The sequence below is a fragment of the Apodemus sylvaticus genome, chromosome 5 (assembly GCF_947179515.1).
Source record: "Apodemus sylvaticus chromosome 5, mApoSyl1.1, whole genome shotgun sequence".
Taxonomy (NCBI): Eukaryota; Metazoa; Chordata; class Mammalia; order Rodentia; family Muridae; genus Apodemus; species Apodemus sylvaticus.
In genome coordinates, this window is record NC_067476.1 from 6,390,556 (window position 1) to 6,418,531 (window position 27,976).

Sequence of the window (27,976 nt, forward strand, 5' to 3'; positions counted from 1 at the left end):
CTCTACCTCTCTCTCTCCTCCTTCCCCCTCCCTCTCTTCTTCCTGACAGTGAGTGCAGTGTTGATATCTTAACCACAGCAGGAAGCAGAGAGAGTGCACTCTCTCAGCCTGCTTCTGCTTCCCGTGACATACTTCCTCCAGCATATCTCCCACACGCTGCCAGAAACTAGGAACCAGTATTTAAATGTCTAAGACTACGAAGGACATTTATGATTCAAACCACCACAGGTACCTCCTGCACGACTGTTCTGTAGACCCCTGCCTCGTGTGTCCAGGGGTCTACAGGCACACCCGGGGCTACTGTAGTATTCAGAATATCCTTCCTCCCGCCTTATGGTTAGTGACGAGGCTACCCCACACTTCAGCAACCTCTTCCTTCACTCTGAACCCTCCCCACCATGCTGCTCTCCTCACAAAATCCAACTGCCATCCCACACCCACTGTCTCAGAAGAGGCAGCTGTGCCCCAAAGTTCAGAGATGTAGATGGGGACCTCTGTGCAGTGAGACTCCACAGGCTGAGAGCCAAGGTAGGAGGGGTGGTACTCTGCGCATCCCACATCCTGCTGGTCAGAGGACAAAGCTAACCGGGACAATGGACTACAATAGTTACACAGAGAACTGCCATCTACTCTGAAGCCTTCTACCCACATCAAATATCTCTTTGCTTCAAGACAGTCTCAACTCTGTGGCCCAAGCTGACTTAGAAGTCACATTGGAGCCCAGGCTAGCCTAAATCTCATGACATCCCTCCTGCCCCACTAGTCTCCTGAGTCACGGGAGGAGGGGGATGGATGTGTCACCACGCTCTGCTTAAGCTCTTTTTATCATTGTGGATGTGGATATGGTGGGGAGGTCTATGTGCCACAGGGCATGTGACAGTCACATCGCATTGTGGACTCCATTATTTCTTCCCACAATTAATTGGACTTCACAGATCTAACTGAAGTGCCAAGCTTGCATGAAAACTTTTACCCTCTGAGCCATCTCACTGACCCACCAACTTAGGTTTTTAAAAGCCACTTGCTCTTTTTAGGTCCATAAAATCCTTTGAGGTGGCCATTTTGCACATTAAATAATACATGCACCTGTGCTTGCCTCTGCATATGCAAACACACACACACACACACACACACACACACACACACTTCCTGAGGGGAGCCTCAAGTCCTCTTGGCTCTTCTCCCTGCCTGTACCAGGGCATCAGAACTGGGGGACACATGCTGGGGTGTACACAGCCTCCTGCCATGCAGGGCTCACCTCAGAGGTCAGGTTCACCTCAGAACATCTGGTAGTCTTTCCAGCTGACCTACCCTAGGCAGGTCTGACTGGCTGTCTCCTGGAAACTGTCACCAGAGATACCATAAATCCTTTCCCTGGCCTCTCTGGGCGCTGTGCCCTGCCTGGTCTGGCCCTGCCACTCTGCTCTCCAGACTCCTGGGCCAGGTGAGAGCTTCAAGGTCCTTTCTGGCAGATACTAGCAGCCCAAACTTCTGTCGTGCAATAGAGCGAGGCTGGAGGAGCAGCGGCTGTCTAGAATTGCGACCACGTGGAACTGAGGGAAACAGATGCTTCCAGGCTTCGGAAGCAGACTGCTCAGGGCAGATGAGACAGCTCCCTGTCTAGAGACAGACACCGGCGTCGCTCCAACGGGCCGAGGGAAGGAAGTGATGGACAGGGAGCTGTGATGGTTACATATTCCACAAGCCAGTGAAGGGGGTCAAATGGGTGAAAGTTGAGCCTGAATGGGGGGGGTCTTACAGGCTGGAAACTAGCCAGCATCAGAGCCCCCCTCTCTCTTTCATCCCACCGTGTGAGGATATCCAAGACAATTCCAGGACTCGGGCCCCACCCAGCTGGGTTCCTTGTCAATAAAGACCTGTACACAGGCCCTACCTCGGACCTACTGGACCCCGCTCTTGAGGTATGACTGTTTGCTCGACTAAGGCCTGGCTCCTAACTCAGTTGAAAGTGGGATAGCTGGAAGTTCTTCTGTGACCTCTGCTCTGATTCATAGTGAAACGTGCTTTCACGTCCACAAACTCTGTGACACTGGGCTCTGACGTGCCTGACAGATGGACAAATGTACAAAGAGCAGGTGGCTCTCCAAACTGCATATGCCACCACCCGACTCATACTTAAAAACAGAAGAAATCTGGAGCTGGTGAGAGTACTGATTGCTTTTGCAGAGGACCTGGGTTCAGTTCGCAGCAACCACATGGTAGCTCATAACAGTCTGTAACTCCTGTCCTAGATTATTCGTTGCCAACTTCTTCTGGCCTCCATGGCCTCTGTGTGTGTGGTACACATATATACATGCAGGCAACACAGAGAGAGAGAGAGAGAGACAAAAAGAAAGAGATCCTAAAAATAAAAGATCTAAGATTTTTGCTGGACGGTGGTGGCGCACGCCTGTAATCCCAGCACTCTGGGAGGCAGAGGCAGGCGGATTTCTGAGTTCAAGGCCAGCCTGTTCTACCGAGTGAGTTCCAGGACAGCCAGGGCTATACAGAGAAACCCTGTCTCAAAAAACCAAATCCCCCCCCCCCCAAAAAAAAAGAAAAAAGAAAATAAGATTTTTAAATCTTAAAAAAATAAATAAATAAATAAATAAAATGGGTGGCAGCTAAGGAAAAATGCCCAAACCCATTGTCTCCACACGCACAAATATGCACCACACAGTAGTGTGTCAGAGTGAACAGAAATCGCTAGGTAAGCATTTCTCCCACAGAGATAGAGCTAGCGAGCCCGAGAGCACACACATTCACTTCTTTTGAAAGCCGCGTGCTGGAGCTGCTGGGCATGGGGAAGGCAGGCAGGCTTGCTGTCCGGAGCCTTTGCCCAGTGCTCTCCCCGTGGCTGCAGCATCCACACCCCCAGAAGCCTGGGCAAGCCCCGGCGCCTCGCAGCTCCCCAGCTGTTGCCGTAGCCACACTTTGCAGTTCAGTGGCTGAAGTGGGCAAGCATTGAGTCTGCATTTCCCTACTGACTACTGGTCGTGCACTGATGGGAGGTACATTCAAAGCTTCTATTTCTAAATCCTGGAAGTTTGTCTTGTTGAATTTTAAGTTCTTTATATATTGCAAGTAAAAGTTTTGGCATATGTTTGGTGACAACCTCTCACCCCCATCTCTAGCTTGGCTATTTGTTCTGTTTTATTCTTTAATATGTCCTAATAAGCATTTCTTTTTTTTCATGTATATGGTTATTTTGCCCGTACATCTGTGTACGACATGTGTGCTTGGTGCCCTCAGAGGTCAGAACAGGGCATCAGATCTGCGAAGACCTAGAGTTACAGGTGGTTGTGAGCTGCCAGAACATGGCTCAGGTCATCTTAAAGAGCAACAACTGTTCTTCCCTCTGAGCCCCCTCCAGCCCCTACTTAACTTCTCAGAGCCCCTTCTTAACTTTCCCTTCTATGCCATCCTAATACTATTCGTAATCCTATAGAAAAAATCTTCTATCTTACCTGAGGAATCTTTGCCTTCCTCTGAGTCACAGAGGACTCCTGGCACCTTGTTTCAGTGCTTTTGTTGAGGTGCTGGGTCCATCCAAATGAACTGGTTCTGTATATACATCTCACCCTAAAACTCTGGGTCCCCTCCAGAACTCTCGGCTCTGTCCCCATAGCACCCAGCTACCCGTGTGCAGTGTGTACACAATGCTGTTTCACAACAATTTACAGCAATGTCTGGGATGGAGTCAAAACCCTCCGGCTTTCTTCCTTTACAAATCAGAGAGGGCTTGTTGGGTTAACAGTGCTTGCCACTTTTACCTGACAACCCAAGTTCCATTCTTATTCTCCACACTGTGGAGGGAGAGAACTAATCCCCACACCGTGTCCTCTGAAACTCCACCGCAGGCCGTGACACCTAATTTTGTTAATTGACTGCTGGACATTATGACTGATATGCATGGAGACTCTGGATCCTGCAGCTTCTCCTGACATCATGTTTATTCTTAGAGTGACCCCAGCTGGACTCAAACTCTGTCCTGCAGAGGACAGAGCTGATACCACCACCACAGAAATCACCTTCCAGCTGCCTCCAGGGTTTGCTGAAACTCACGGGTCCCTTGCTACACAGATGCGTGAAGGGTCAAGCGTGGATGCGGGTAGTAGGCTCGGGACTTCTGCTCACTGAGACCCCTGCCTCTTAGCATTAAGAGTTTTCCTGGCCCAAAGTTCCAAAGTCTTCATGTTCCTCCCACAAAGCAGTTCTAAAGGCCTGCAAGCTACATGATCTACACAGCAACAGCTCTACTTCTCAGTACCAATTCCTGTCTGAGTTTTGCTTCTGCTGCTGGTGCCAAAATACTCTAGCAAATTACTTAAGAGGGAAGGGGTTTATGTGGCACCCAGTTCCAGGATACAGGGAAGTGAGGCAGCAGGACCTTGAAGCGGCGGCCTGCCACACCACATCAGCGTGCAGAGCGGCAAATGACAGCGCATGCTAGAGCGCATGCTAGAGCGCATGCTCACACTGGTGCTCAACTCACTTTTCCCACTCTTACAGAGCCCATGCGTGAGCCCTGCTAGGGAGTGGAGCCACCCACAGTGGACTGTGTTTTCCCATCTCAACAAACACAATCCCTCACAGATATGCCCAGGGGCCAACCTGATCTAGACAATCTCTCACTGATAGATAGATGCTTGTGAGGATATTCCCTCCACCTTCTCTCAGCTTTTGGCTGCTGTCCAGTGCCTCTGGGTACATTGGCATTACTGGCTGGAGCAATGTTAGTCTGACCCGACCATTCTGTCATTGAAGAGAGCCAGATCTCCTTAGATATCAAGCAACCCCCATATGCACCAGCATAAATGGAGGCTTAGAGGGTACCATTATGTATGACAGTACAGTGACTGGAGTGCCCTTCCTCCAATGAACATATGCAGAAATACCTCTGGGGGAATCATCAGGTAGGAAAGGAGAGACTAAGGTCTGTCCCTCTCTGGTCACAGAACAAACAGTGGTCACAGGACTGGGCAGCTGGAAACACCATTCACACAGGACTAAGATACTGGGAACATCCACTAGCAGACACCACAGCATCACATAATACTGGGACTCTGGGAACACCCTACAGCAGAAACCTTAGGATCACATGGTACTGAGACACTGGGCATAGCCTCCAGCAGACAGGCCAACATAACGCCATACTGAGATTCGGGAACAACCCTGGAATAATCACCCAACACATTATTTACTGTTGTGTTCTGATCTTGCCTTCCCCAAAACCAATGGTGACCAGGAACATCCATCTTGGCTACCATCTCTCTTAAACACCCTCAGGTCAAATATGGTCAGCCAGAAGTATAAAGGGTGTGGTGTGTGTGTGTGTGTGTGTGTGTGTGTGTGTGTGTGTGTGTGAAGCTGTTCTAGTGCCTTATTCTAGGGTAGCAGAGCCTCAAAGTTGCAGGCCCCACATATATTCATATTCTCTCCTTCCCTCCCTCCCTCTGTTCCTCCCTCCCTCACTCTCTCCTCTGCAAAGCCTCCTGCCTAGAAGCAGCCAATCTGATTCCTGTCTGTATCCCAGGCTGACACACAGAGCCACGAGGGTGCCCCTGAGTAGACTCTCCACACTGATGTCACCTGCATTTATACGATGCAGTCTCTGCCCATTATTTAATCAATTCAGGTCAATGAACAGCTTCGTGCATGTTATTAGCAATTAGAAAACCGCAGAACTGAAGTTTCATGCACGCATACTCTGAAGTAGCGAAGAAATGAAGAGAATGACAAAGAAGAGCGCTTTTAAAATGAAAATAAAACTAAAAGTAAAATCAAACATGGTAAAGTAAAAACCGCACAATAATCTCAGTGATCAACATAAACAAGCAACCATCAGATACTTTTGGGTTGGCCCATATTCATCCTAAGATCAGTTCAGCACCCAAATTCTTGTTGATCCTTAGGACAGAGATGGCTTCATGGTGGGAGAATGGCAGGGGACAATGCTTAGATGAGAAGGGGGTCACTCATTGTCACTTTGCGAGGTGACAAGCTCAGACTGTACGATGGCATCCCCAGCGTCCACTTTAGGGGGATATAGTGCTTGTGATCTCAGGTCTGGGGAAGGAGAGAAAGGTAGGTGTCTGGGACTTGCTGGCCAACTTAATGGCCAGCCTGACTTAATGGGAGAATTCAAGGCCACTGACAAAACCTCCTTCAAAAGAAAGAAACAAACAAACAAAAAATGTCGCCCAATGAATGCAGCCAAGGTTGGCATACTCATGTGCGTATCAGGCATTCACACAGAGAGAAAGCCGGGCAGAACCCACGGTCTTTCTCACATTAAGTGCCTTATGACACCAGATTAAACAGCAAAACCTGAGCACAAAGGCTAGGCCATGGGAGCCCAAGGGCTGCACAGGCCTCTTGGGGTTATAGAAATCACCCTTCTTGGTCCAGTTGCCAGGAGAATGCACCAGAACATGTGTGTGTGCGCGTGTGTGCGTGTGCGTGTGCGTGTGCGTGTGTGTGTGTGTGTGTGTGTAGGGTCTGCCCCACACAGTGGCAGGACTGCGACAATCCGACACAGCTGGGCCACATGGTGGAAGGCCCCTCACCTGCCTCACCCGGCTCCTCCTCCTCTACCCTTGTCTCCCTGTAGCTTCCTGAAGCCTACTGCACTGAGAGATGCTGCTTCCCAACAACGGCTCCTCTTACACCAGACTGAGCTCCTTCAGAAAGGGCCCACAGTGTCCCCTCCACCTCCTGCCTGAGCCTCTTTGGCCCACAGCCGCACTCACTAGCCTGCATGGTAGCTGATTCTGGGATCCTGCTTTTTAACGAGGCAGCTGCCCAGCTCCCTTCCTCTGCAAACCAGGGAGAAATGAGCAACTGGCCTCTGCCTTGGGCCCTGGGTGTCTACAGGGGGCATAAACATCGAGCTGACAGGCTTGGCACACAGCGTGAACTCAGCCCCAGGCACAAGGCTGGCAGGCGAGCCTGTGACAAGCCACCATGAACTTGTTACTAGGAAACCAAAGGGGACATTTTTTGTGACCTCAGCCTACACCAGACTATAGTTCATCTCAGGGCACAGGCAGCAGAGTGGCTGGCTGCTGTGGACTGGATGGACTGTGTGTGGGGACAGACAGACAGAAAAGACACCTAGACACTTTAACCACTCTCTGTGGGAGGAATCACTCTGACTGCAGATAGAAGCAGGGAACACTCTGACCAGACCCCCTGGCTTCAAGTCTGCTGGGGCTCTGCCCCCCCCCAACACACACACACACACACACACACACACACAGCAGCTGCCTTTTTCTGGGAATCCTTTTTAAGCAGAAGAACCTAGAAATGTCCACAGATGGGCAGATACAGTCGGACTGACAGATACAGTCAGACTGACAGACAGGGCAGCACTGGGTCACGAGGCTAGTCCCATAGGGACATCCTAGGCCCCCCGACAGATGGCCCAAAGTTTCAGTTCCTCCTTTGTCACATGGTTTGCGCTGTGTGGCCTCCAGCAAGGCACTTCCCCTCCTGAAGCTCTATTAACCAACTGCAAAATGGAGGGCAGAGCCCCCACCTGTGTGGGTGAGGCTGAGGTGGCATGGAACTCTGCAGGAGCAATGTGGGGGACATGAATGGATGCTCCACACAGGGACTGCACCTCCATATTCTGAGCAGCCATTACCAGCTGGTGTCCCCGCCCGCCCCCTCTGCCGGTGGGGACAAGTACCAAGGTATATGTGTGAAGACCAGACAACAATGTGAAGAAGTCCATCCTTTCCTTCTGCCTTGTAGGTCCCAGGAATTGAACTCAAGTTGTCAGGCTTGGCAGCAAGCACCCTCACCTGCTGAGCCATCTCGCTGGTCCTGGCTCTTCCATCTATCACTCCATTTTGGGCTCAGATCAAGCAATCTGCCTGCTTTGTTCCCTACAAATGACCCGAAGGGAGCTCGGTCTTCCAGGACAGAGATGTAGAAAAGCAATAGAAACTCAGTGCCAAGGTCACCCAGTGCTCTTGGTGTGACCTTGTCACCCACACACATCTAGAGAAGGCATCCTTTTAGCATGGCAGGGCTTTGGGTGGCTTCTCAGAGCTGACCTCTGGCCTGGGTTTTTAGAACTCTGTGGCCTGCTCACTCATTCTGCAATGTTCTCTGTTAATGCGCTGCTGTGTGCCACACTTGTGCAGAACGTAAGAGGTGCGACATCAGGAAGGCCAAGTCTTTATCGCTCAGGGTTTCTAAAAGACAACACTGGAATTGCAAGACCCCGTTACATAGGACAAAGCTCTCTGCTCCCAGCTGGAAAATGGTGGCATGTCCACACATGGTTCTCACACTCCCATTCTGGCTGTCTCTGCCAGAAGAGAAAGGCCGTGGCTGGCTTGGTCCTGTGAGATCCTGAGCCTTGTCTGCTGCTGTATACACCTGAATAGTTAGAACAGGAGGTGTAACATGGCGCCTCCCACAGGCATCAGGAAGGACCCTTCCTTTCCCCGGCACAGAGATCCTGCAGTGCTGGGACCCAGGAGGCAGCTGAAGGCTCGCAATGAGGGGAGCTGGGGACCAGGTTACTCTCAGGCCAGAATGAAATAGGAAGACATTTCTTAGTTCCCAGCCTAACTGTAGCCCTCCTCACAGGCACTGGAAATGAGCAGTTAGTCAGACTACCAGACAGGAGGGCTGGGCTAGACTCACAGGTCAGCACAGGGTCAGAACAACCAGCTCTAATTTCCCAAGTAAGGTATAAATGAGACCCGGACTCTCCCCAGACTCCTGCTCAAAACTCAGCAGAGGCTGACCTGGCGCACAAAGTCCTTAGAAGGCATCCCAATAGACACTTGTTATTTGTGGGGAGACATTTTCTTTGGTTTGGGTGGCCACAGGTAAGGTGAACAGGTTCCTGTAAACAACAACTCTAATGAAACTCAATTGGTCACCAAAAAAGAAGGACAGGAAGGGAGGCTGGGAGAAAGCGCCTGCTGCATGGGCGTTGGGAAGATCTGAACCCATGTCCCCAGAAGCCATGGAAAGGTTGGACATGGCAGCGAGCACACCTGTAATCCACTGCAGACAGGAGAACCCCTGGCAGCTCATGGGCCAGTGTGTCTGACAAAAGCAGCAAAAAAAGAATAAAGCCCTGGAGAAGGTGAAGTCTGACACGTGAGGCTGCCCTCTGACCTCCACACGCATGCTGTGGTACACACACACACACACACACACACACACACACACACACACACGTACGTATGTGTGCACAGACAGACATACATGACAGTAGACATGGGGTAGTTGTGAGAAGGGTCAGCAGGTGTGGGGGAGACATGAATTTGATCAAACTCCATGAGTATGAAAACATCACAGTGAAAGCCATTATTATATATAATTAATATATGCTAATAAACACACTGAAAGAAAAAAATCACAATCCAGGCACACGCCTGTGATTCATGACCTTGGAAGACTGCGGAAGGAGGGCTGCAGCAGTTCCAGGACAGCCTGGGCTGCAGAGTGAGTACAAGATGCGACTCCATTCAAAACAACAACAAATTAACCGTTTGAGACGCACCAATCAATACCTCCGTTAGGAAGCCTCTGTCCTCCAGGCCTAGATGGGCATGTTCAGGGGCAGGGGGCAGGCCTCGGTCTCCACAAGCTGACCCCTCCCCCAGCACCAGGACAGACTCTGCCAGGCAGCACTTGGGATGGCTCAGGCATGGAGCCCTACCTCATTCCAGATGCAGAGCTCTAAAGCCCCCACCCAGGCTCATTCTGACACAGCCATGAGCGGCCGCCTATAGAGACACAGTCTACGAACACTGGAGTCATGATTCTGCTCAGCCAATACCCACAACCAGAATACACTCGCTGGGACCAAGGAGTCCAAGAAAGGATGCAAGTGAACTCCAGCACCAAGAAGCCCATCTTGCATGAGTGAGACACCAAGGGACACTTGGGAGGTGGCTCCACGCACGGGCAACGCTGGAGGTCCAGCTGAGGTGGCTTAGTCAAGAAAGGGAAAAGGCCCCTGACCTCTGGCTGTCACCCATGAAGACGCCCAGTGTCCCTGCCTTAGGAAACAAGACTGTGGGACAGGATTGCAGCTTCCTAATGCGAACCCAGTGCCACGGCTGCCTCTAAGAGGCCTACCCTCTCCTCTAGCCCGCGGCCTGCTGTCCACCCATCACCTCAGCTAACAGCGTTGTTGAACTTGACCTGAGGCAGGAGAGTGCCAGCCCCACCTCTATGGGAGGAGGTTTAACAATAATAGGTTGGTGTGACACTTTTCCAGGGGGTCTGTGAACAGGGGTGCTTTCTAAAGGGGCCTGGAGACATTCTGCTGTTTGAGAGTCTCTTGTGACGCAGGCTAATCTTGAACTCCTGATTCTCCCATCTCAGCTCTTGATGTGATAGCATTACAGGTATGCCTCACTATGCCTGGATTTTCATGCTTCCTCCCCCCTGGGCCTTTTGTGTAGAGTCAGCTTTAAAGCTAACCCCTCTGGGAAAAGAAGCTGGGTGAACATAGAACACCCTAAACATCCTAACTGGCCCCAGGCTCCGAGCATGCTGGCCTGTGCACACAGGCCTCGTGAGCAGCACTGAACCTGAAAACTCGGAAGAGGGATTTTAAACTGTCTCTGACACTGTTGAGCAGAGGGAGGACCATGAGAGGGAGGACCATGAGAGGGAGGACCACTTGACCGAGGGCCCATGCAGGGATATGGCCCTTGTTCTCTCCTGTTAAAGAACACTGCACAAAGAGGCTCAGGCTTGAAGCTTCGAGAGAAACATGATCAGGGTCCCTCCAAGGTCACTGTCAACTCGGCTGCCTCAACACCCCCCTCCCCAGGGCATATGAGGGCTCCAAACCACCTTCATTTATATACCTTAAGAACTACTGGCTGGAGAGATGGCTCAGTGGGTAAGAGCACCAACTGCTCTTCCAAAGGTCATGAGTTCAAATCCCAGCACCCACATGGTGGCTCACAACCATCTCTTAAAGAGATCTGATTCCCTCTTCTAGTGTGTCTGAAGACAGCTACAGTGTACTTACATATAATAAATAAATCTTTAAAAAAAAAAAGTAAATAAATCTTAAGACCAGGCAGTGGTGGCATACGCTTATAATCCAGCAAGGCAGAGGCAGGCAGATTTACCCATGATGCTGACACAAAAGCTGCAAAGTTGCATTTATACTGCAATAAAACATGCAGCTATACACTTACAGATAAATTACAGTCCCTGGCTTGGCATGAGCCCATTTGTTTAAGGCAACAAACTAATTCACCTCAGAGGACCATGACGCCAGAGCTAGCACTGAGCAGGCTCTACCATGACAGACCGGAGTCTCTGACCTCAAAGGGACATCTGTGCGTGTCTCGAGATGGAGATGAAAAAACTGACGCCCTCGGAGGGACTAAGCAATCTGAGGCAGTAACGCAGACCACAGCCAGGACAGTCATACAGCCCAAGACGGGCGGTACAGAGGCGCACACCCTTGCTTTCCTGCATCGCCCAGGCACAGAGGACCCCCAAAGAGAAAAACAAGAGCTCAAAGCCAGACCCTTGTGACCCCAGGACCCTGGCTGCTACATCTCACTGGTAGCACTCCTCCTCTACCATCAGCCCTCCTGTATAAAGCAGCCACCAGTCCTGCAGATGGGGGGTGGGGGGTTGAATACCAGGCTTGGGAGGTAGGATCAGACACTTCCAGAGGCAAGCCATTAGGCAAACCTGGGTGCCAATTTTTAGAGCAATTGAAAAGCAGGCCTCTCCTTTTGGACTTACTTTGCTTAATAGTGGCATTTTTAAGTGTCTGTGTTTTGTGTACATTGTCTTAGGCAGCTGCTCTGACTGCTTGACCACACCTTACTTGACAATCTGAAGAGGGAACTTGGAGTGCTCGCTCTCTCGGAAGGGAGGCTTATCCACTGGGCTCTGCTCCAGCCCCTGGGAGGACGTCAGAGACTACGCCCCCCACTGCCCAGCTCAGCGGCTCAGGGTTATGCAGGGCTGTCATGTCACAAATGGATGTGGACCGATCTCACAGCAGATGCCCAGCCAGAGGACTGACTGACTGTGATAGAAAACTCAACTGCTTGTTGGCAGCTGTTATCTGCAGATAACATTGCTTAGCAATATTTTGGGTCAATCAGTTCAAATAAAACACATTCTTCAGATTAATTTCACCTGTTTCTTCCTATGTTTTTTGGTGTGGTTACTAGAAAACCAGCAGTCACAAATGTAACCTATGTCTGATGTCCTCCGCATGGCACAACCACAGCCACTCAGAAGTCGGGAGAGAGGTGCTCTTGGTCAATGCGGCAGATTAGGTAGGAGCCCCCAGGCGCTTGTGGTACCTGTGAGCGCCCTGTGGTTCACTCACACCATCCGACACTGCTATCTTCCCAACAGTCCCTCCCAGCACATGCTACTGTCATGTTTTACAGAGAAGGAAACTGAGGCACATCAAAGCAGGCAGCCTGCTAAGACCACATGGGCAGGAAATGACTATGCTAAGGCTCCGCCCACAGCTCCAGGAGTGAATGGTCCAAGCTGACAGCCAGGGCCATCCTCGGGTGACACAGACGGTGGCTCTCTACTCATGGCCAGTCTGTGTGTGTGCTGTGGGGTTGTACAACTCCAGGCAGCTCGCACAGGAAGGCCTATCTGAGTGGGTACACGCTACATGGAGATCCAGGACCCCTCAGCCAGGGACACAGAGGCAGTCTGTGCCTGTCCCTTGTGACCCATCTACCTTATCCCAAAATTCCCTTTGAGCTTCCAGCTCCTGTCTGAAGCAGAGTGTTTCAGAAGGCAGACCAGGGTCAACACCTCACTTTTATACGGAAGGCCTGCTCCTGGCTAGACAAGACAGACAAGGCTCAGCATCCAGGCAGCAACTAAACTAATCAGCACAGCTGATTCACTGCATACAAGAGTCCCTCATCAGACCAGACATGGAACTTCAAGGAGACAGGCACACGAGGAAGTCAGCGCTTAACACCCTTACCGCCACTCCCACAAGCTGCAGTGATGTGTCAGGGTGGCTGGAAGGGTCCTGCAGACATGCAACATGATCACCATTACGGACTTTGTCCCTTATACTCTGAAAGGTGTCCCCCACTCACACACCCACACAGCTGCCACCCTGCTGCCGCCTCACGCCCTCCTCAGACAGCCTGTTCGTGTAATGGGCAAACATCACTACCGGTTCCACAGAGATGGGTACCAAGTAATCTGCCGTTCAAGGAAAGGAGAGGGAAGGAGGAAAAAAAGCGTAGAAAATTTATTAAACTTGAGCCCCTGGGACCAAACTGCCAGTTAAAGACTCAGATGTGCCCTCCTTCCCTGTAATTTCCGGTTCAGGTTTGCAGTAACTGCGGGGCTAAGGATTAAGGGGCTGAGTAATGTCGCTGAGGAGTAGCTTTTGGCTGGGCAAGACTGCATGTTCTCCACTTGCATCCCACGGAGTAGCTCCAGTTTGGTTTGGATAGAGACTAGTCGTGAACCAGAAGGGGTTTGAGGAGGAGGGAGGGAGGTGTCCGGGTTCCCGGCAGGCTCGCCACATGGGAGTCCTTGAAACTGAAATGAGCCGGGCTACCCAGGCCACCTCCAGGGGAGCAGGCTGGGAAAACATGGGAGGGCATCCCTGGCCCTGGATCCAAAGACCTACAGGGTCCTTGTCCTTCCAAACTCAATCTGTGCCAACCTGAGGGGCACTGCCTGAAAATACAGAGACTCAGGAGGAAGAAATATCAGAACCGTTCTGAGCACAGGCCCAGAGCTCCCCAGCCATCATGGGACCATCCTACTTGGAGCACAATTAGGGCAGTGCAGCGCCACCAGCCTGAGTGCACCCCATCCTCTGTACCTCTCTGGCGCTCTGCCTGCGCCTGAGCATCCTACGTCTCTCTCCAACTCTAGAGATGGGTCAGAGTCACAGTGGTATCTGGCATAGCATGCAAAGGACTCAAAGCCCTGGAAGACTTTCATGTAGCCCCTTTCCCTCTGAGGGACTCTTTATAACACAGGAGGATTCAGTCAGATGTCTGAAGGAAGATGGAGATCACCCCCAGGTCTACAGGCAACCCATTTTGGAATGCCCTCTGCCTACAGGTGAGGACTCTGCAGTTCTCACAGACTTGCATGACGGGGCTGCCAGCCCAGGACAGACAAGCTAAGCTGTAGATGAGTCCCAGGCATGTTGGACCGTGTCTGTGGGCTGTGTGGGACTCAGAACAGCTATGAATGCCGCCCAGAACAAATTATAAACTTGTTTCAGATATAATCAGGAGAGGGGGCCTCCTTGAGCATTACCTTTGTATGTGACTATGTCATATCACAATGTCACAAGGTTAGACATAGCTAACAGACATTGCAAACACACTATGCTCCATCTCTGGAAACACCCAGATCGGGGGAGGGGTGTGAATGCAGCAAATCCCAGTATGGGCCCACTAGGGCACTGATTCACTTCTGAGCTGGTGTGGAGACGATGGTGAAGGGGTTGGGGTGGCCACAGTGGAATTTATTTATCTCACATTTATCTCAGAACAAGGCAATATACATGGTTAAACAAAGAAGATAGCAGTCTATTGGGAGGCCCAAAGGAGGCCTGGGCTTGGGGGAAAAGCAGACACACAGGATGGGACCTAACAATAACAAACTAGGCCCTGGGCAGGCCCAGCTCCTCCCAGCCTGGCTCCCTCCCTGTCAGAATGGGCTGTCTAGCCCCTCTCTCCTCCTCACAGTTAGGCTCAGGGTGGGCTAGCTCCCTTCACTGGCAGAGCTGGGGAATCCCACACCAGTCACATGATCCGACTCATCTGACCACAGCAGGCTTAAGAGTTAGGCCAAAAGCTCCATCACCCCTATGGGAAATGACCCAGCTTGGCCTGTATGTGGTAGAGAGGAAAAAAAATCTTCAGAGGAATTAAGCTACACGGGGCCATTAAGAGATAAAGAAGCAGCTCTCTCTCCCGCCAGAGTTGGCCTAAGCAGGAAGCTGTAAGACCATCCGGGCCACAAGCCCCAATGCTTAAACCTACCCAGTGAGGCACCCAAAAGCCAGGGAAGAGGAACACGAGGACACATCACCTAGGCTGCCTGCCCACTGTCACTCCCACAAGCTCCACAGAGGAAACATTCCGAGAGGAAGGCCACCACCCATGATGAACAGACACCAAGGCAATGATCAGGCAGCTGGGCAGCCTTTTAGAAGGCAGAGGGTGCCCAGCAGACAGGATGCCTGTGACCCAGCCATGCAGAAACCCCTGCTCTGGCAGGGATATCACAGAAAGGGCCGTCGAGGCTGGCTATGCCCTGAGAGCAGCTTCCCCATTGCTGAGCCTGGGCTCCTCCCCTGCCCACCCACCCCATCGCCCACCCCATCACCCACCCCATCGCCCACCCCATCGCCCACCCCATCGCCCACCCCATCGCCCATCCTCTACTTACTCAGCCAGCTCTTCCAGGCTCCGGTAGACATCATCATCGTTTTCAGCTGTCTCCTCTGACGGAAAAGGCCTATAGAGAAAGGGCAGAAATGAAGATGGCGGATCTCTACATCCCGGCCACCCTGGGGACCTGCCTGCAATCTACTCTGGAACCCACCTGACTGTGCAGAAGCAGCTGGGCTGATTAGTCCTCTAGGTTGGTGGGCTCAGAGGAGCAGCCTCTGGGCCATGGGTAAGTCAGCCCTTACCTAGGCCTCCAAGCCTCAAGACCCAATAAGCCCAGAAAGAGCCTGGTCCAACGGCTTTTGTCCCCCGTCACCACGCTGCCAGTATCTACACAGCAGTCATACTCTGGAGGGCTATAGAAAATGTATGTAGGCCTCCAGGATAGCTGGAGCTACAGAGTAGACAAATGGTCAGTCCCCCAGGTTAGACTAGATGGCTAACTCAGTACCTACTGCTCTTCAGAGCCTAGAAGGACAACAGCCGTCGCACGCCCACCTGTAAAGACCGGGAAAGTCCTAAGAGCTCCAACCCATCGCAGCTGCCATCCACAAGGGTGTGCTGTCCTGGGGCGTCCCTAGCACCTTGGAAGCAGAAGCTGTGTGGAGATATGACCCCAAAGAGCACCACTGCACAGCTATGATCCCTACAGCGTGTGCCACCACCACAGTCTCTAGTCTCCTGTGCCACCGCCTCAGGGCCACAGCTTCATCAGCCCCTAAGCTGGCCTTCACCCTGTCAGTGTGTGTGTGTGTGTGTGTGTGTGTGTGTGTGTGTGTGTGCGCGCGCGCACGCGCGCGCCCAGCCACTTACAGCCACCCCCACCATGCCAGCTCCTCTTTGGTGTCCCCCACCAGGCAAAACTGCACTCAGGAAGAGTGGCAGCAGGTTCCATACAGTCAGATGCAGTAGATACTCCCAGTCGCAGCCTCCTCCTTCTCCTTCTCCTTCTCCTCCTCCTCCTCCTCCTCCTCCTCCTCCTCCTCCTCCTCCTCCTCCCCCTCGATAGTCTGGTGGCCAGTTCAGCTGGCACACTCACTCTGGTTTGTCTGAAATGTGAGCTCATGTGCTCTCCTTTTCTCTGAACTCATACTGACCTTTTTTCTTCCCCAAACCCAAGCCCTGGAGTGGCTGGGTGACTGATTCCTCCTCTCAGTCTTTCTCCCAGGTAACTAGCACTTTTATAGTTCTCTCTCTCTCTCTCTCTCTCTCTCTCTCTCTCACACACACACACACACACACACACACACACAGAGAGAGAGAGAGAGAGAGAGAGAGAGAGAGAGAGAGAGAGAGAGAGAGAGTGAGTTAGTTTATACTCCTCCAGGCAGCTAGGGCTTGTGGTCAAGACATGGTCTAGTCTCGTGTATGTGTTCTGGGCTTCAGCCTACAGTAGCTCCCCCCTCCCAGAGACAAAGCCAGTCCCAGTCTAGGCCCCAGCACCTGCTCTTCCAGACCAGCACATGCCAGAGGGAACAGCTACTCCATCCTGAAACACACCTTACACCAACATCCTTATCACCCTCCTCCCTTCAGTCCTCCACCTGACTGATGCCAACCATGTGTGCCTGCTTCTGGGTCTGCAGCCCCTGTAGCGTCAGGCACCGGAAGAGGAGGGGCTGTCACCCACCTGATCCCCCCCAGGTTCCCCCAGGCCCATGGGACACCGGCTGTCCCAGCATCTCCACATCCCTTCAGTAAATTAAGCAGACCAATACCAGTGGGAATTGCTGGGGACAGAGTACTGAGGACACAGTGTCCCACAGCCAAAGCTGGGGACAGGGTGTGAGATGTGGAATTCAAGTAAAGGGCTCATCCTGTGTCACCTCCTCTTGCATCCCAGTCATCTCCTGCAAGCCCTCCATGTCCCCCATGAGACTCAGTTGGCTGGGAAGCCTTTACTTATCTCAACTTGAGATATCTTATTCCTTTTCTTCTCCCATGAAAATCTCACTGGTCGGGGCTGGTGAGATGGCTCAGCGATTAAGAACACTGACTGCTCTTCCGAAGGTCCTGAGTTCAAATCCCAGCAACCATATGGTGGCTCACAACCATCTGTAATGGGATCTGACGCCCTCTTCTGGTGTGTCTGAGGACAGCTACAGTGTACTTACATATAATAAATAAATCATAAAAAAAAAAAAAAAGAAAATCTCACTGGTCTATGATTGGGTTATGCCTGGCATCTCTGCTAACTTTGTGTCCCCAAGACCCACTCAGGCTGCGAAAGACTGCAGTGACCCCTGGGGAGTGCCTCTTTTGCTAGGAAATACTGAGAAAGTGTGGGCATGTGCAGTATGCCTGTGGTACTTCAGAGACTTTGAGCCATGCAAGTGCCCACGTCCCCTACAGGGCCTGTGCCAGGACACATGCCAGTCACAGAGATGAACTACAGAGGCAAGGGTGAGGACAAAACTCTGTGCACAATGTCCTTTACCTCTTCCAACCAGCTGAGGTAACAGACCGTGGATAACTATTTCCTCTGAATGGAAACAGTCCTTCCTACAGAAAAAGCCGGCTCCTAAGACTAAGGAAGTTAAGGAAACACACAAGACCCAGGAAGTAAACAAAACAAAACAAAAGTCACTGACAGGAAGCTTCTGAAAGGCAAAATTAACATCTCATAAGCAGCAACAGGCTAGAGAGAAGGCTCAGGTAAGCACATTGGCCACCATGCCTGATAATCTGATTTCAATCCCAGGGCCCAAATGGTGACAAAAGACCACCTCCTGCAAGTTGTCCCTTGATAGATACACATACAACAACAACAGTAATAACAGTAATAGTAACAATGATGATGATGATTAGCAATGAATAAGGAGTAACAACTGCTGGGGAAAGTCTACTCTCAGACTGGCTGAGCTGTCTGCAAACTGAACATCGTCTCCAGGACGCAGCTTCTGTGAGCGAGTGGTGGCTCCTGCTGGGTGGCTTTTCAATGGTACAAGTGCCCTCCCGTCTGTCTGTCTGTCTGTCTGTCTGTGGCACACATCTGGGATGAGGAGGCATTTGTCCGAATTTCCTCAGGAAAATTACACAGTGAGAACAACAGCCTTTATATTGCAAAGGAACGAATGTTTGGAAAGAGAATGTGGATGAATGAGGAAAGAGGCTGCTCTCTTTGAAGAGAGAGCAGCTCTGATACAACTCCGGCCACCTGAAGGTAATAATAACGGTGGCTTTAGACTTCTACCTACCCAGTTTACTTCTTAAAGCTCTGATGATTACACAAGCTTTGACCATTGACCCCTTATTGAGATACCTGTGCACGTGTAAAAGCTAAAATGGTTTTGTTCAGAGGGGAAAAATTAATAAAATAGTTTATCTCATTATTCAGCTTTGCATCAATCTAACCTTAAGTCAGCCCACGTCTTTTTTTTTTTTTTTTCTCTTTGCTAGAAGTAGCAGAAACAAAGGCGGCACTCTCCACCTGCTGCTTGGTCCTCAGCACACAGCATGGGAGACCCTGGGAGAAGGGCCCAGACCGCCCTGTGGGAGTCAGGCACAGGCCACGCCCCTGGAGAATCCAAAAGGCCGCGGTGGGAGGCCCAGCCGGCGACAGATCAAAGGCAAGAGAAGGCAGCCAGGGCCTTCCAAAGCCATAGGCCAAATCCACTCATCTCCAGAGGAGACAAAGATGCCCCTTTAATTAAGTCAAGCATCTCCCCAAAGCCGCAGGTGCGTGTTCCAGCAGGAATCGCCTACAAACACGAGCCCAGCTGGGGACTGGCCTTGGATACCCTCACTGGTGGGATCCCTTCCTTGCCTGGGGGACAGCTGACATTTTCAGTGTTCAGCAGTGAAGGGGTCGCCTCTAAACCAGCCTCCCCCACAGCTCCCCCATCCCCACCCCATCACAGCAGCCACTCAGATTAACTGTTGTGTCAGCCAGGCTGCTCTGTCTACATTTTAAATCTTTTTATTTTTAAATACTCACTTTGGGGGCACAGGGGCTCTGCCTGCCTCTCCCTCCCAAGTGCTGGGACTAAAGGTGTGCAGCACTGTACCTGGTAAAGTAATGATCTATAACTGATACAAACTGTATCGTAATCGCACGTGCTTGTGGGATAGCATGTAACACAACCTAAGGATGATGTTCCTTTTGTGATAAGAAAGAAAACATCGTCAAGGTTAATTCTGGGTGTTAACTTGACTGAATTTATTAGAGTTACCTAGGAGATGGGGAAGCAGGCATGGGGTGTGTCTGAATGTTGTGTAGTCAGGGGGACAGATGGAGTAAAAGTGGAAGAAAGAGAAGGCAGTCTGTGGCACAGGCATATTTACTCCATGTCTGTCTCTCTCTCCCGAACCCCTGTGCCTCTGTCTCTGTCTCTCTCTCTCCTCTGCCCCACCATGCCCTCTCCACCACCATGGGCTAAAACTTAGAAAACTATGAGTCAACCCTTCCTCCCGATGGTTGTTTCTCCTGGGTACTTGGTCACAGTGACCAAAGTCAGACAAGTACTATAAACTCTTACATATGATAAAATAAAAGTGTCCCTCATTTATATTCTACAATATAAATGAAAATGTAAAGCCCCTTTAAGTCCTGCAGAGCGTGATCTGTATAAAACAGCATGCAGGACGTGCTGGGATGCACTTCTGGTGCAGAGCAGCAGTGCACAGTGGTTGGAGGTTGGCCTGAAGCTGTTCGCATTCTGATGCTAATACTGGGCCCCCCAAGACTGACTGCCCCAGAGAAGAGAGTCCCCAGGCAGACCTGTGACCCTGCACCCAAGTTATTTTTGATTGGTAAGTAAAGATGCCAATAGCCAATGTTATGCCCAGTTCACCAGAGCTGGGCAGAAGAGAAGAGGTGGGGTTTAGGTTTCCCGGGCTTGGGGCTGGGGGCTGGGGGTTGGGGGGGTTGATGAAGGTGCAGGAGAAGGAGAAGCCGCCATGAGTCAGGTGAGCCACAGACACCTGGCCCTGAGGGCTGGCCAACTGGCATTAAGAGCAGCTCGGATAAAACATAGTAAATAGTAAATAATAATTCAGGGTTATTAATAGGAAAGTAGATTCTAATAACAGAGAGTAGATACCCGCCCAGCTCTTGTGCTGTTTAAGGCTTCTTGTAAATATAAAGGCTATCCGGGAACTAAAGGGTGCAAGGCAGGGTAGAAACCCCAGGATTCGGATTAAATAATTTCTACAACAGAAAGTACTATAGACACAGCCTCAGGCAAACTCTTAACACAAGTTAAGTTGTATGTGGGGAAGGGTTTGGGCTAGCCCCAGGGAGTGTCTAGAACAAGCACTCCTGTCCCTGAAGTCTACACTGCCAAGCCAGCAGAGAAATAACCGGATCTTCACTTATGTGTGTTGAGGGTGGTGGTACACATCTGTAATCCCACCGGAAGTTTGCAGCCCAGCTAGCCTGTGTATGCAGTGATGAACAAGAGACCCAGCTTCCAACATAGAGGGCAAGGACCAGCCAGCCCCCCAAGACACCTGCTATCCACATTTACAAATCAGGAAGGAGGAGGCAGGAGAGGGACAGGAAGCACGGGGTTGATGCTAGCCACCAGGTCCTGTATTTCAATCCCTGATTTTTCTTTTTAAAACAATCTTATAGACATGGCTGCCCTAAACTCCTTCCCACAATTTTTTGAAGTCCCTTCCAGTGCCTGTTTCTCCCCTCTTGTCATTTCCACCTCCTGCCCTACCCAACGGAGCCGAAACAGGCCTGCAAAAGGCAGGAGACTCATACACTGCCCATAAACATTTACTACTTGTACTGGAGCATCACTAGCTGAGGCCGCAAAGCCCTGGAGAACAGGGCTACAAAGCCCATTAATTTCTGCCAAGCCAAACAAAGTCAGGTGACTTGCCTGGGTGGGACAAGCAGGCGAGGAAGCCCACCAGGGCTACACAAGGTTTAGAAGCAGCCTGTGTGGGAAGCTGTGTCAGCACCACCCGCTAGTCCCCTCTGCCACAGTCCTCACACTGTTCTACTGCAGCCTCTGCATAGCTCTCCTCTGCCTGCAGCCCTACACACACCTCCATCCCAGCATCCCTCGCCAGGGCAAAGCGTACCTTGTATGTGAAGACCCGGGCTACTCACTTCCTCTCTACCCAGGTCCATATCTGAGAGCAAAATGGTTAGCACCACAATGTTACAGATGTATGGGTGGAAGGTGGGTGGATAGGTGGGTGAACAGGTTGTGGGTGTATGGATGACGGAACGGGACAGAACTGGCTATCTAGATAGAGCAGGAAGGAAAGTGACTAGATTCAGAGATGGCTAAACATGTGTAATTCCAGTTTCAAGGGGTCTGACACACACACCCCTTTCCTGGACTCCAAGGACAGCAGGCACACATATGGACAGCATATATCCACATTAAAAAATGAATAAATCTAAAACAAACAAACAAACAAAAAAAAGAAGCCACTCGGGCTGGAGAGATGGCTTAGCGGTTAAGAGCACTGACTGCTCTTCTGGAGGTCCTGAGTTCAAATCCCAGCAACCACATGGTGGCTCACAACCATCCATAATGAAATTTGACGCCCTCCTCTGGTGTGTCTGAAGACAGCTACAGTATACTTAAATATACTAATAAATAAATCTTTAAAAAAAAAAAAAGAGCCACTCGAGTGTGCTACACTAAACACACCCTGACCTAGACAGGCAGTGAGAGAGCGCGCCAGATCCCCCAGCGTGAGTGAGGGCCGCCCTCCCAGCTATCAGAACATTCCTGAGCTCTCACTTCCTCATGCCCACTTGTGAAAGCCAAGTTTCCCCGCACTAGCATGGGGATTAGGCGGATACCCCCACAGGAAGAAAACCACAGCAGCAAGAAAGCCTCAGCATCTCAAGGCCAGCAGCAGCCTGACCTCCTGAACGGTATCTAATTCCTGCCCAGCCCTCCCCGGCACCAGTTCCGACACACACACACACACACACACACACACACCGTATCTAAGGATCCAGCTACCCCAGGGGTCACATCTGACAGCACAAAGGTGTCTCTGGCCAAAGGACTGAGACTTGAGAACAGACAATTAAAGGGGCACCCAAGCCCAAACTCAAAATGAAGCCCAACAATTCCAATCTCCCCTTTTTCCTCCCCTACCCCACTCTCCTTCCAAGGTACGCAGGCAGGCGACATTTATTCAAGCTGACTGCTAACCAGTTGTCACAGACCCGGGAGCAGCTTTGTGATTTCAGTCCTAGGATTTCTAAGCCCATCTCTGAACAGTGATCTCCACCAAGTACAGATAGACAATCTATATCCGCAGCTCGGTTGTTAAAGTAGCCAGAGAAAGGACTCCAGAATCCACTGCCCTCCTTCCACAACCTGAGAATCTAACTGGTTGATCTAACAGATAGGACCATCCCTACCCAGGAATTCCTCCACCCCAGAATAAGGCAGGCTTTCCAAACTGGTAGCTACAAGCACCCTGGGCCCAGAGCCTAGCCGCTACCATTGCCTCCACCCCTCACTCACCCAAGAGGACACTGGGAAGAGGCCACAGCTGATGCCTCTACCTGGTTCAGTCCAGGGGGTGATGAGATCTGAAGGAAGGAGCCACCAGGCCCCTGAAAGTAAGAGATCCTAAGTTTCCTGGTTCTGCTCGTCTGAGCCACACTGCAAAAGGTCGGCAGCACAACTGTTTACATTGAAATGAACCAGGAAAGGCTCGAGTCCAAGTATCGCATCACCCTGCGGATCCTCTATGTGGTGGTGTAGGTCCCTTCCCTGCAAGCCCACCCTGCTGGGTCTCAGGCCTCAGGCCTTGCACCGATAAAGCCCCCATAAGCACCAGCTCCAGTTACTAAGAGCCTTCTCCTTAAGCAGCCTGTGGGACAGCCCAGGTTCCCTCACAAGTTCACAGAGGCCTTGACCTCCAGGTGTTCCCGTACCCTGCTGTTTCTTCCCCTGACAGACTTGAAGAAACTGATACAACTTGGTTCATCAGACCATCTCACAAAAGCGAGACCCAAAATGTGTTCTTCAGGCTCTGTAGACATTTCAGGTGGATATGACCTGGCTAGAGACAACAGCTTCTCGATTTCTTTTTCTACTACTGGTTCAAGGAGAGCTCGTACAGACCTTGAGACTGTAAACATCTTACCAAATCCCACGGGTGGTCTGATCCTTCATGGCCTGGCTATGCAATAGGTAAGAACAGGTAAGACTGGGCCCTGAGTCCTGCAGGTGAGACAGTCAGAGCGCTCACATGCGCCTAGATGTATCTATCCTGTAAGGAGAGGCAGCATCCCTCCCCCTCCTCCCCCTCACCCCTCACCCCCCACCCCCATCAGGGTCCTGCAGGGTGACACCTCAGTGCTGGAATGGGTCCAGACTGGTCACCTAGTTCCACATGTAGACAACATGACTTGCGGGCCTTGGCCAGGCCTCCACATTGGATCCTGAGACTTCCTCAGATCACAGGAAGGAAGAAGGAACCGGCACCACCCTCAGGGCCAGCTTTGCCCTCCCCAGACCTGAGGGACTGAGCTAGGCGAGCACAGAAGCCAGCATGGGTAACAAGGCTCAGGGCTGGCACCACGGAGCCATAGCCCCCTTCGGCTCCAATACCAGGGAGAAGGCAGACAAGCAGAGTTGAAAGGCACACCAAAAGCCTGGGAGGACAACTGCTTAATTATTCAAACAGCACCCGGGTAGCCACATTCTAATTGGGGGGAAGGCCTTGAAACCCTGGTGTCTGTCTTATTAAAAACAGCTCTCCTACTAAACAGCACCAACTGTCAAAACAAGCCCACAGACGGGTCACGATCGGCCTCCTCAGCCGTTGTCCCATGCAGTCCAGACAGTGGGGTGAGCAATGTGCCTTGCTCCATGCCACACCCCTGCTGGTTCTCCTGTCAAAGGAGTAGGCCAGTGCCACACCACCGACAGAGAGCAGGGACGGGAACAGCTTTGGCCTACGCAAGCTTGAGTGGCTGCAGAAGAAGACATGCTTTCGTTTTGAGTTCAGAGGTCCAGGTTGGAATCAGACTTACAGGAGTTGGGAGTCTAAGTTTCCAGCCTCAGAGACCTCATCTGATAAATGGGGGCAAACCATGCTCTTCCACACAAGGGAGGCAGGCGATGGTGAGCAAGGGTTCCCAGATCCTGCTCTAAGTAGAATAACCCCAGTGGCAGGCTAGGAAGAGGAAACATAAGGACTCTGACAAATGGGGACAGAGGCTGATGATACAGGAGTTCAGTTACCATAGGGCTTGGCCAGGACCATCCACTCATCAATGGAAGCCAGGCTGGATGTATAAGAGGGCCTCTGCCACCTTTAATGAGACTTGGGAAGTGAGGACAATAAGGCAGAGCCCCTGCCACAGGCCTGACTGACAGTGATCTCTGGGCTCTGCCTAGGCCCAGCAGGGGTGGGGATAAGGGAAATAGAGTGCATCTGACTCAGAGACTTACTCCTAGGACCAGACTGCGACTGACCCCCAACTCCCACAGGGCCCTTGTGGCCTTCAGCTAGAGCCCCACGGAAACCGGTAGGACTCTGCTGTGCCCCGCCCTGTCTGGGGAAGCTTGGGGAGGAGCCTCTGATGATAACTAAGGAATGTTGTTCCCCTTCTAGTGCCCTGGATTGAGAGCCTCCAGCAGGCAGAGGTTTGGTAGGAAGAGGCCAGCGGATAGACATACAGGGCAGTCCCGCCCCTCTACTCACATGCCAGTCAAAGAAAGTCGTGGCGAGCACGCAAACAGCACCCCAGCCAGTCAGGAGCAGAGGTAAGCACGGGTTCGCCATGGATGCTCACCCAGCTCCCTTCACTCTTAAAAGGTTTAGGGCCCAGGGAATGGTTCCGCTCATAGTGGGCTGCATCTTCCTACATCAATTAACAACCAAGATGATTCCCCACAGACATTTTCACAAACCAGTCTGATGTAGATGGCACCTCAGCAGACTCATTCCTCCCAGGCAATTGTAGTTTGTACCAAGTTCATGGTTAAAACTAATCAGCCCAGAACTCCATGCTACACACTTCCCAACCGGGAAAAAAACCCATGGGCAGCTAGCCTGAATGAACACTCGGGACGAATCCTCCAGGGACCGGGCCCTCCTGTACAGAACTTAGGGGTCCCCGGAGCTTGGCCAACTGTACTTTTCCAGCCTCCAAGCTCAGGCCCCAGCAGCCATCCACCACTGTGGCACGGTCCCTACCCAGGACAAAGCTTGAACCATCAAAGTTCTGCTGAGGACCGGAAGGCTCCCCTGGCCCAGGCCTGGGAAGTCAGCTCTGAGGTGAGCAATGTTAGGTGCTCAGTAGACATGACAGATTCTGCTAAGTGACAGTTCAGGGACCAGAAACAATGAGTCCCACCCACAGGAAGAAACAAAAATCGAGAACTGGGTCTGCCTAGGGTCCTTGACTTTAAGGCCCAGACTCCAGACTTCAGCTAGATTCTGTAAGCCCAATGGTGCCTCTCACAGCCTCAGTCCTCCCCAAGCCTCATGGGTGCTCCGCAGGTTAGTTCTGATCATGAAGCTTTGAAAAGAGCATGTTCCCTTTCTCCTCTCCACAGCCTTCTTGCGATGACCCTTGTCCTTGTTCCTTTCTCATGCTCTGGTTTCTAGAACAATCCCATGATTCCCGTGAGCCAAGACACAGAGCTGTAGGCACAGTGCATGAGTGGAACAGCTTTGCCCGGTTCGTGTCAGTGCCTGCCAGAGTCAGAAGGAACAAGAACACATCCACGGGTCTCGAATCTGCTACAGTCCCCACAACTGTCTACACAGCTGGCTTCCTTCAGTCACAGCAAAGCTCGCCATATGGACAGGACCTGCTTAGGGAGCTGGGGGTGGGGGACTATAAGGAGTTCTGTACCACCAAGTCCCCATGTGACCTCAGGCAGGACCCCTCCCCTCTCTGAGGTGCCAAGGGGAATGGAGTGACACAGCAGCTGGAGGCTCTCCTCCATCCCCCAACATCCTGCCAACTTGCTGCTGGGAAATGAAGGGTCAGCCCAGTGGCCCTGGCCTTGGCAAGCGGCCTAGGCCAAAGGACCTGTCCCTTGGGGTTCTGATGTGTTCTAGATAAACTAAGGCTTGTCCCCTCAGAGCATGGCAGACATCACTAATCAATCACTCTCTGTCCCTGGGCTCAGTTAAGATGGTTGGCAACAACCTAGAAAACAGACTAAGAGTACACAGAATCCCAAGGAAAAGCCAGCGGCCCTGGTCAGCTTCCTCAGGGCAATTCTGCCCAGCCAGCTATCACTCCAGAGACTGTCTGAGTGGGATGACAACCAGAGACTGGGCAGTACAGTCAGGCCTACAAACACTAGCCTTGACCAGCTTCCAGTGCGATGCAGAACAAGGACAAGACACCCTGTTTGGCAAGGAGGCACCAGCACCATACACAGCTTCTCCGTCAACTATCAATCAGGGGGACAGCCTGCTTCTTTTGAAATCCCACCCCACTTAAAGATGGCTGCCAAGGCCTCTGCTAGCATGAGTATAACTCTAACCATCAGCTACTCAGTCTTCCAGGTGAGGGTGGCATGGGTCCTGGATAATAAAAATGGCTCCTTCGTGGGGATGGGTGGGGCTCTGTTCTACTCTCTCCAGTGAAACAGGCCATCACTTCAGCGCAGTGGACGACACTGCTCTGTGGCTCCTCCCACAGGGTCTTCCCTCTACTCTGTGGCCTTACTCCTTCCTCAGTATGTCACTAGGATCCTTGGTCAGGGCAGACAGATGTTGGTGCAAAGCTGTCCCCACCCACAGTAGAGAAACCAGATGCATGGCCTTGCCTCGTGGCCAGGTGTGGCATGCTTTGCTAGATAGAAAGTCACTCTCAAGAGTGAGCACAGCCTGCCCTGCCAGCCTCTGCCGACACCAGCCTAAGTTATTCCTTCTCCTTATCCTGAGTCCCGCCTGACTACAGCAGCTCTTTATGTCTGGGGACATGCTGATCAAGACAAGAGCCATTCAAGTAGGCATGTCCTCAAACCATATTCTCTGTGCCCTTCACTGTACCGAGGCACCTCCACACCAGGGACAGCTGTCACCAGCCCTGGTGGCCACAACCACTCCAGGATCCTAAAACCAAAAGAAGCCAAAGCATGCAGACTCGATGCCTTGGGTTACCCCTCCCCCACCCCCACCCCCTTCCCTTCTGCCCCAACCCAAGCATTGCCCAATGAGGACCACCAAGCACCTTTCCTCAAATGCTGCTTTTACCATGAGAAACACCATTCACCCTTCTCTATCAGAACATTCCAGAAGCCTGCTGCCCCTCTGTACGTACAGATGGACTCTGAGATGCCAGGATGGGAGTTCACGGCACTGAGACACATGTGCATTCGTACACGAGCATGTTCACACGTGAACCCAATCTCCAGCCTACCCCATGCCCTCTGCTGCCCAGAGTTTGCTGCATATGACCTTGCAGATCAAAGCCAGAGCCCGGACAACAGGAAAAAAGGCAAGCTGGCCAGGCGGGCCTGTGGCCCCGCCTGCTGTGCCCCACTAAGCTGTTGCCCTTTGTTACTGATCAATGATGGAGCAGGTTGCTGACTCAGTCAGAGTGGGGTTCCATGTGTGCTGGACCCCAAACTAGACACAGA

At 51.7% G+C, this 27,976-nt stretch overlaps 1 protein-coding gene across 4 annotated transcripts in view; it reads right to left on the reverse strand.

Annotated features, from left to right (window-relative positions):
• Vav2 (vav guanine nucleotide exchange factor 2) overlaps positions 1–27,976 on the reverse strand; it is a 160,949-nt gene that overhangs the window by 39,007 nt on the left and 93,966 nt on the right. For all 4 annotated transcript variants that reach the window (XM_052181942.1, XM_052181943.1, XM_052181944.1 and 1 more), the window contains one exon: positions 15,427–15,495. In XM_052181942.1, coding sequence (XP_052037902.1) covers positions 15,427–15,495 — 69 coding nt within the window. The remainder of the gene's footprint in view (positions 1–15,426; positions 15,496–27,976) is intronic.